At 52.5% G+C, this 9,829-nt stretch overlaps 1 protein-coding gene across 1 annotated transcript in view; it reads left to right on the forward strand.

Moving 5' to 3' along the window:
- Positions 1-5,378, forward strand: part of Ruvbl1 (RuvB like AAA ATPase 1) — a 35,035-nt gene extending 29,657 nt beyond the window's left edge. Inside the window, exons 9-11 of the mRNA XM_004665115.3 lie at positions 44-146; positions 4,159-4,250; positions 5,018-5,378. Coding sequence (XP_004665172.1) covers positions 44-146; positions 4,159-4,250; positions 5,018-5,177 — 355 coding nt within the window. The 3' untranslated portion in view covers positions 5,178-5,378. The remainder of the gene's footprint in view (positions 1-43; positions 147-4,158; positions 4,251-5,017) is intronic.
- The last annotated feature ends 4,451 nt before the right edge of the window (positions 5,379-9,829 follow it).

Consider the following 9,829-nt stretch of genomic DNA (forward strand, 5'->3'; position numbering starts at 1 on the left):
GTGAAAGGAGCTTGAGTAATGGGAATAATTTTGGTCCTTACAGGGGCACAGAGGATGTCACCTCTCCCCACGGCATCCCTCTCGACCTTCTGGACCGGGTGATGATCATCAGGACCATGCTGTACACTCCGCAGGAGATGAAGCAGGTGAGCCTTCCAGGGGAACCTCCCAACCTGCACTGTGCTCTCCCAGCCTCTGACCCGTGGTCTGGCCTGAGCCAGTAGCAGTGTTCCTGAGGCTCAGTCCCTCACCAGGCACTGGCTTGGTTGCAGGTTAGTCTTTGCTCCCTGTTGGACTGTTCCCACTTCCCCTCACTTGATAAGCTCACGTGAAAGGTGAATGAAAACATGCACTTGGTGCCAGCCACTAGGAACGCTACCATCTGTAAGGATAGGGAGAACGTAAATACGATTTAGTTGCCCCGGTATGGTAGAGCCCACCTGTAGTCCCAGCACTCATGAGTTCATGGCCAGTTCAAGACCCTGCCTCAAAAAAACACTAAAAACCCAGAAAGATGTGGACCCTGGGACTTAGCCTAAACATTTGGCTTGTGGTCATATAGTGTTAGTTGTTAGCCAGGACTGGACAGGACAGCTGGAATTCAGGCTCTCTGACCCCGGCACTCATGCCCTTTATCAGTGTGGATCAGCCTCCCTCTGTGGGAGCCTGCTCAGATGAGCTTGGCTGTCTGGCTTTAAAACAAGTTTTTTGTTTTGTTTTGTTTTGTTTTTTGAGGTAGGGTTTCACTGTAGCTCCTGGTGACCTGGAATCACTAAGTAGTCTCAGGGTGGCCTTGAACTCACAGTGATCCTTCTATCTCTGCCTTCTGAGTGTTGAGATTAAAGGCATGTCCCACCACACCCAGCCTCTCTGGCTTTTTTATAGGGCCTTTCCTTTGGAGCTGTCAGGCCTCTTGCTGGTATTTGTGGCAGACACCATGCCAATCTGTGAATATGCAGAGCCTGGCCCTGCTAGCATCTGGGAGGGTGACACACTCATTGACTCCAGTCACATACGTCTTACGTAGGGGATGATCTCCTTGGACTTGTGTTAACTGCTTTTAGTCACTGTGACAAAATACTGCAATAATCAACTTAGAGGAAGAAGTGTTTGTTTTGGCTTATGGTTTCAGAGGCTTCAGTCCATGGCCAGTTGGCCTGCTTGCTTTGGGCCTGTGGCTACATAGTATGTCATGGTAGGAACATGATGTAGAGCAGGCCTGGGTACATGATGGCCAGGAAGTGAAGAGAGACAGGAAGGGCCTAGGGGTCCATTAACTTTCTCTTTCTAGGCATCAACTCTTAAGGGTCCTACTACTTCCCAGCAGACACCAGATTATTCACTGATCATAAGCAAGAACACCATGTATGCAAAAGCTAAACAACTTGCAGGTAACTCAGTGGGCCAAGTGCTTTACAAGTGTGAGGACCTGAGTTCAGATCCCTAGGCCCCACATAAAAAAGCTGGGTGTGATTGCTCATGCCTGTATTCCCAGCACTGGGGAGCTAAAGACAGCCATTCGAGCTTATTTGGTGGGTTCCAGGCCAGTAGGTGACTATTTCAAAAAAGGTACATGGTTAGCCGGATGTGGTGGTGCATGCTTTTAGTCCGAGCACTTGGGAGGCAGAGGTAGGAGGGTCATGGTGAGTTTGAGGCCAGCCTGAGACTACACAATGAATTCTTGGTCAGCTTGGGCCAGAGTGACATCCTACCTCGACTACCACCACCAAAAAAAATTAGTGCATGTTATTCCTGAGGATGACACCCAAGGTTGTCCTTGGACCCCCACATACCTGTGTATGCCCATAGGCACCCACATACAGACTGCAGACCACAAAGCATCTGCGGTTGAGACCCAGTCTCTTGTGTTCTGCGTAGGTTTGGTCAGGGCCAGTGACACCTACAGGCCTTGTGACTTCCCTTTCCTGCTGAGTGATGTGAGCAACTGTGATCCCCTCTCTGAGCCTCAGGCTTCTCTGTTAAATGACTCATTCCTGGCTTTGTGACATTGTTGCATGAGGTAATGATGGGAGACCCACTGTCCCAGGTCTGTGAGATTGCAACACGGATTCCGTGGGAGTAAAAGTGACTGGGGCAACTGTGTCTCACTGGAGTTGATTAACAGCTTCACAGACTCCCTCCAGGGTCCTGTGGCCACACAGAAACCCAAGTCACAGAGCTAGAGTCCCTCTGGAGCAGCTCACTTCCTGGCCAAACTATCCTGGGCATTCTGCCTGCACCTCAAGTATAGTGACTGGCAAACCCACCCCAGCAGTTCACCTGGGCCAGCCACAAGGCCCACTGCTTAGGCTTCTCTTAGGTTGGCGGACTACCTGCCTGGGCCTCACTTTGCTCTAGGTGGGTCCAGGGATCACCTCAGCAGTATCATTGGAGCCAGAGCAGGGTTAAAAAAATTTTTTTTTAAAGTTTATCTTTGTATGTGTGTGTTCACAAGGGCCTTTAGCTGCTGTAAATGAACACTGACACTTGAACTACTTTTTGTGTCCTGCTTATGTGGGTGGCTTGGGAATTGAACCTGGGCTGGCAAGTTTTGCATGCAAATACTTTTAACCACTAGGCCATCTTCCAGGGCTGGTTTTTAGACAGACAAGCTTAGTGTAACTTATGCTGTATGCCACCAGTACTGACACCTTCATAAACCATCCCTGCAGGTTATTAAATGATTAAAGATCTCATTCATGAGCTGCCTGTTTTCCTGCAGTCTGAGATGGGAGTGGCTGTGATTGCTCTGACCTGCTTTCGAGACAGTGAGAGCAGATGTCCCTGGCATCCTGGAAGGAAGCCAAACATTTCCACCTCTGGAGTTCCTTTTTGTTTGGGTGGGGGTTGCTGGGATGGTACCTGGGGCCTCATGCATAGTAGAAGCATCCTCCATGACTTACTGACATCCCAGTCCTCTCTCCTCCCTGAGTTCCAAAAGATTGCCTAGGAGCCATGTTTCCCCCCGTGGGACATGAGGTCCTCCATGTTCAGCCGCTGGTGAGGAGCCCTTCAGTCTTGCAGCTGGTTTGTGGGGCATGCTGTACTGCTGATGGAGTTGAAAGTAGGGCTGTCCTTCCCAGGTCATTCTCTCAGCTACCCTTGTACCCATTTGGTAACTTCCCTAGGTCCCTTCGGTTTTGGACCTGATGACAGCCTGTTGTACACAAGATGAGCTGGCAGAGCTCATATCTTGCATACCTGAGGAATGCCACTGATGGATTTGTGGCCTGTGCAGCATTTGGGATGTTTCTCATGGTGGTGGCTCACAGCCTGTTTGGACAAAGGCAGAGGCTTGCTGTGCCTGAGGTGGCCCTGGCCTGTGGAGGGGCAGCCTTTGGGGCGTTCATGGTGGCTTGTGTACTGCAGCCCCATCTGGCTCATGCTGGCTGGATGGTTGCTGGGCTCCTGTGGCGGAGTCCTTTGGGGTGCTTCCACCCCAGCTCAGACTGCAGCTCTCCTTTTCCCTTTCAGGGTGCTGGAGCTGGGACTCAGTGTCTTCTAGCCCCTCTGACTCTACCCTGGCTGTTTTTATGGCTTTAATTTAAACAAGGGCTTCTTGATATCTTGTTTACGAAGCTGCCAGAGTGAAAAATTCCTGTATTATATGAGGCTCGAAGTCCTCGAGTTATCTCGGCCCCACAACACACAACATCATTATCCCGCTGGCCCTTATCACTCAGTGCTGCTGTGCCTGCGGGACCCTGTGCCACTGCTGCTGTGTCTCACCGCCTGCCGGCTGCCCCTCCAGCCTCGCCAGGATGCTCACTGCAGCAAGCATCAGCCTCTTGATAGATTAGATATCTCTTGGCGATGTTATGAGGGCTGGTAAATCTTCAGAAGTAACTTTTTTTTTTTTTGATTTATTTAACCATTGTATTTATCAAGCAAATAAAAAATGTCTTCTCTTGCCTATGCTCATAGGTGGTGGTGCCCAGGCTGCCAGGACAGGTTGGGGTCCTTGAAAGGCCCTGGGCAGGGGCTGGAGGAGGACCTGTTCTCTGTAATAGGAGAGGGGTGAGCTTCCCTGGAGTTTGTGGGGCACATGCCCCCATAGATACAGGTAGCTGTCATGCTCCCAGCCCAGCAGGCTGACACTGAACACAGTTAGGACAAGTGGGGTTGACCATTGTTGACTATGTTTTTTCTCCACCACAGATCATCAAGATCCGAGCGCAGACAGAGGGCATCAATATCAGTGAAGAGGCACTGAACCACCTGGGGGAGATCGGCACCAAGACCACACTAAGGTGAGTCAGGCGACCCTCAGAGCTCCTCCTGCTGTAGCCAGGGGCTTCTCCAGGCACCACAATTCACAGTGCCCACAGTCTAGAGATGGCTATAAACCTGGCCATTCTGCCCATGCAGGAGTCAGTGTGCCTTGTCCCTTGTCTTTCCCACCCCCCATATACCCTGCCTCATGGGCTTGCTGTTGAAGTGGTTGACGCAAGCTCAAGGGAAGGGTCCAGACATACAGTGTTCTCTCAGCTGTTCTGTCACAGCTCACTGCAGTGGCTGGTGAGGAGGCCTCTGGTCAGTTTTTCCTTGTAAATCAGTTTTTAGTATGCCCTGCCTCCTGCCATGACCTTGCATTGGTTGTCACTTCAGAGCTTGAAGGCAGAGTGGCTGGCTGCTTGGTTTGGATGGAGTGCTGCTTATAAGAATGACTGATTCTCCTGCCTTGGATGAACTGTGTACTTCTAGGTGCCTGTGTTGATTCCTGCACCTTAAATGTCCCCGTCTGTGCTTGGTGTTGTCTGCCTGGCAGTGGGGTCTACCTGAGTGTGTAGTCTGCCAAGCAGCAGTGCAGTGGGGTGAGGAGGAGCACTTGTCACCTGGTGGCCTCTGGGCCATTCTGATTGCAGCTCTCCTGTTGTGTCCTCACTTGGAGCTTGCTGTGTTGCCCAGGCTGTGCCACTGCTGTGCCAGCCTTGTGGGTGGAGTCAGTGCTGCCTTCTGACAGTGAGGGTATCCCTTCACTGGCCCTACTTTCACTCTACTGGGCTGCCCATTATAGGTACTCGGTGCAGCTGCTGACCCCTGCCAACCTGCTGGCTAAGATCAATGGGAAGGACAGCATTGAGAAGGAGCATGTGGAGGAGATCAGCGAGCTCTTCTACGATGCCAAGTCCTCAGCAAAGATCTTGGCAGACCAGCAGGACAAATATATGAAATGATGGGCAGTGCCAAGGCGCACCTAGAGGACAGATCTTGCCCCTTGGACAGAAGGGCTCTCAGGCATGGCATGCAGTATTGTTGGCTCTGCGTGGAAAGTATTTCTTTGTAAGTTATCAAACCTCCTCTCATGATTGCTTTGAAGAACTCCCTCCCACTCTAGTGTGTTTTCTAATAAAACCTAAAGGGTTGTCTTGATGACATCTCTGTAAATTTAACAACTTTTATAGCACCTGAGGTTCTGGGTTCCATTCCCAGCAAAACACACATCTGTGACCTTACACCACACACACACTGCAGCACAGGGTTTCTGTGACCTCACACCCAGCCTTCTCTAGTCAGTGGGCGCCAATCTCGAGGATGGCTTATAGGGTCCTCTTTTTGTCCAGGAAGCCTAACATCATATCTCCTTAGGCTTCTCAGCTGTGATGGTTTCCCAGGTGTTCCTGGGTTCTGAAGGACAGTGTTGGGGACCAGTCAGGCATTCTGCCTCATCCCTCAGTGCAGTCTCCTGGGTGTTTTTCCTTCCTTTCTTCCCTCTTTTTTTTCTTAAAAAATATATTTTTTAATTTATTTATATGAGAGAAAGAGAGAGAGAATGGGCACACGAGGGCCTCCAGCCACCGCAAATGAACTCCAGATGTATGTGCCTATATGTACATCTGGCTTACATGGGTCCTAGAGAATTGAACTGGGATCCTTTGGCTTTGCAGGCAAACGCCTTAACTGCTAAGCCATCTCTCCAGCCCGGTGTTTTTCTTATACTATGCCTGGGGTCTGTTCTCAGGAGAGGACCACATTGATTCACATCCCTTCTTGGAACATCCCATCAAGGCTGGACACCACTGTTCTTTCCCACCTGGCCGAGGCCACCTTCTCAGGGACCTTGTTCATAGTTACTGCCCCTCCATGCTGGCTCTTTGAAGGAGTCACACTTTAAGGGGTGGGAACTGGCAGCTGAGGGCTGTGGGTTTACTTCAGTTGCATGGAATTATGCATAGATAGTTTTCACTTTCTTCTTTAGTAACCACATTACAGAGAGGTCAGTTGTGTTGAGACTGGCCTGAAACTCTCAGCAATCCTCCTGCCTCTGCCTCCCAAGTATTTATCACCATGTCCTATGTGATGTCATTTGCCAGGACACTAGGGGATTGCTGTCAGTACTAAGCCTGCAGTACAGATGGGGAGATAATGTTCAGGCCCAGTACCTTCAGTTAGCAAGGGCCAGAAGCAGGATTTGAAATCTGACTGGCTGGAGCCTGAGCTTGGAAGCACCATGCCACGTGTGGAGGTTTCTGTACCAAGCACTAGCTGAAGGTCTGACCTTGAGAACAGGTGAAGCTCCAGGGTCCACTGAAGAGGATGACTTGCCAACCAGGCTGCTGGCCTGCCCCAAATCTTTCACAATGTCTGAGCAGGGGAGAAGTAGGAGTTCCAACCTTGGGCCAGTATTAAGCTGTGTTCAGGTCACCTGCCCTCCAGAGCGTTTGGAGAAAGTGAAGGACTCCCAGCCACAGCCCCCATTCTGCTACTTGAGGTGCGGGGGGACACCCCAATTTACTCAATGTTCTAGAAGGACTGAGATAGTTCTGGATAGGTAGCAAGGTTTGGTTATTTTAATTTTCCTCCCCTTTTTTTCCCCTAGCAAGGCCTGTGATTATTACATTAATCTTCCAGGCGAAGTTTTTACGACCTATCCTTCCTGTACTATGAGAAGTTTCTCCATCCATTCCCCAGCAGGAAGCAGACCCAGTGGGCAGGGAAATATTTGTTACATCTTATCAGGCTGACACACAATCTAACAACAATTACAGCAGCCCCATTTTTTGCACTATTTCAGCTCCAGCGTGAAAAAATCTGTAACATTAAAGTGAGTCAGGGTGGGGGCTGGTCACAGGATGTGACCCACTATCCCTGCTCTGGGCCAGGCTGTTGGGAGCCTCCACCTGAACCCCTTATCTGCTGTGCTCCCGGACACAGGCAAGGTCCTCCGAGGAAACTCTTCTCTTCCAGTTACACCCCCCAAGGATCTATTGGTTTAGGGCTGAATGGACCCTGCTTTCTCACACCATTAGCCAACCTTTCTTAGCCATTTCGCTTAGAAAATGGAGTTGCAGTTGAAGAATGGAGGACACATCCTTTGACCTCAAACATCCTTGCCCTGGACCAGTCTTGGGATGGGCAGTGCCCCGCGCCTGAGAAGGCCCTGCTCTTGAGGGGCTGTAGCCAGACCTTAGGTGAGATCCAGTGAAGAGGGGTCCAGAGCAGAGTTCCCATCTCTGTCCAAGTTGGGAGAGAAGATGCAGTTTGTAAAACAGGAGGCAAACTTGTTAGCCATCAGTCCTCAGTTCTCTCTATTTAGCTGCATCTCTTGAGAGGCCAGGTCTCAAGTGTCCTCTGCTTCCAAAACCCCATCGGGTCCCTCCTGGATTTGCCTAGTCCCAGCCAGCACGGGAATACCATGCTTGGCCAGCATTCCCTTTTAGTCCTCTGCTCCCAGCCCAGGATCCCTGGCCCGCTCCACTGGGGACTGCCTTAGAGAGGTCTGGTGCAGAGACGCCCTGGCGGCAGTAGCAGCCCCCCCCCCCCAACACCGGCAGTGGGAGGAGTGGGCCTCCTGGGCTGCCTGTCGCCCGCTGGCCCCTACGCCCTCCCCGTCACTCGGAGCCGGGCGCGGTGATTAATGGCCGGCCGGCTGAGCGCGCGCCGCCTTCAGCGCGATGGATGCAGCTGTCAGGCTGGCCGGCCGCGCTGACCCCCGGCCCCGGCCAGCGCGATCAATGGGCGGCGCGCGGGGGGCGGCGGCTGGGCCGGCGCGATAAGATGGGCTGATGCGCGCCCGCCGATTGCCCGCTCCGTCACCCGCCGCACGTCACCGTCACCGTCACGCCGCCCGCCCGCGCGGCTTGGCGCCGTCAGCGCGCGTGATTAATGGGGTCGCGGGCAGCCGGGGGACGGCACGGGGGACCCTAGGTGGCCCTCACCCCTCCGAGCCAGCCGCGCCGCAGGCCCCGCTCGGAACGCCAGTCCCATCCGTCCCAACAAGAGGCAGGTGACCCAGCCAGTCCCAGGCCCACTGTTCCCCCGAGGGCGACCCGTCCTCCATCCTCGGCTTCCCTCCGAGGAAGCGTCAGACTGCTCGGGTGCCGCGGGGGTTTAGCGGGTGGCTTCCCTACGACCACGGTTCGCGCCTCCCTGCGGCTCGCGACCGCTGGACCACAGCGCCCCCACATGGTGTGGACGCGCAGTGTCCCCGCCCCGGTCCGGCCCATAGCAGTGTTTCTCCCAGGGGCATGGCCAGAGCCAGCTTCAGGGTCCACAGATGTGCTTGGCCTGCCCCCACCTCCTGTGTCGAGCTACAAACTTGTCTGGGAAAGCATATGGAGAGGGACTTGTATCTTTCAGTCTTTAACAAGGTAATATTTTGAATGGATAATTTTGTAACTTCGAACATGATAAAGAATTTGTAAAGTATCCAAGGAGTATAGTGAGTCTCCCTCAATTTATGTGCATGACAGGGGGTTGGGAGTGGAGCACACCCACGTCCCGTCAACACCAAGTTAAGGTGAAACCCCAGCCTGAGACTGCAGGAGTTGCAGATGAGCGCCCATGGGCCTGTCTAGGTGCTGCCTGTCCTCCCATCATCTTGTGCAGGCCCGTGCACTTTTGAGTAGCACTTAGGTCCCTCACCTCCCACCGAGTACCTCCTACATTATGTAGTCCATATTTGCTTGTGTTCTTTCTTAAAACCTGTATTTACGCAGATAAGCATTAAATCTTAAGTGGGCTATACCTGAGCTCTAAGCAAACCTCTCAACCCAGAGATTTCCATATGGCCCCCACCACCACTGTAAGGATGTTTGCAGCCTCAGACACGCACTGCCCTCTGGTGAATTGGACTCCTTGGACGCTGCCTCTATATATCCCATCTGCTGGATTCACTTGCCTGCTGTTAACAGTTTATGCCACCATGACTTTTCTGACCCACATCTTTGTGTAGGCACCTTGTAATCTAAGACAAATTCCCATATGTGGAAGAGCTGGTAGGTGGAATGTATATTGAGTTCCACCTTTTCCATCCCCTCCGTGTCCACTCTCTAAACTGTCATGGCCACTTCTGATGAGAATCTTCTAAACTTTCTGGGTGGATGGTGCTGTCATTTGTTCCACCCACTCTGAGGGTCTTGCTATAGCCCAGCTTGTCTTAAACTCATGATCCTGCTGCCTTCAGCCAAGTGCTGAGGTCCCAGGCATTTGCCACTAGGCCTGGCTTCCAGCTTCCTTCTGACAGGGCTGTGTTTCTGGCCTGAGCACTGGCATCTGTCAGGCAGACAGGGAACACAGGTGGCAGAAATTCTTGCTGGGCCTTGATGTGAGCTCCCAGGGTAGAAGCAACTCCTGTTCCACTTACGCATGGGGCTGTCTGCTGGTAGGTGACGCCTCGGGGGACTGGGCAGAGAAGTGACACTGGCCCCGCCATGGTTCTCCAGACTAACACTGGTGGGCGTCAAAGTTCAGGCTGGGTGTTTGCTGTCACTGGAAAATGTGCACTTCCTGAGGCCTGCTGCTGGTTCTTGGGGTAAGACACGGCTCGCTGGCCTTCTCCACTGAGCCTCCCAAGGACGCTGTCCAGGCCAGACCTGGCCAGTGTGGC

Source organism: Jaculus jaculus, chromosome 6, assembly GCF_020740685.1.
Source record: "Jaculus jaculus isolate mJacJac1 chromosome 6, mJacJac1.mat.Y.cur, whole genome shotgun sequence".
NCBI classification, from domain to species: domain Eukaryota; kingdom Metazoa; phylum Chordata; class Mammalia; order Rodentia; family Dipodidae; genus Jaculus; species Jaculus jaculus.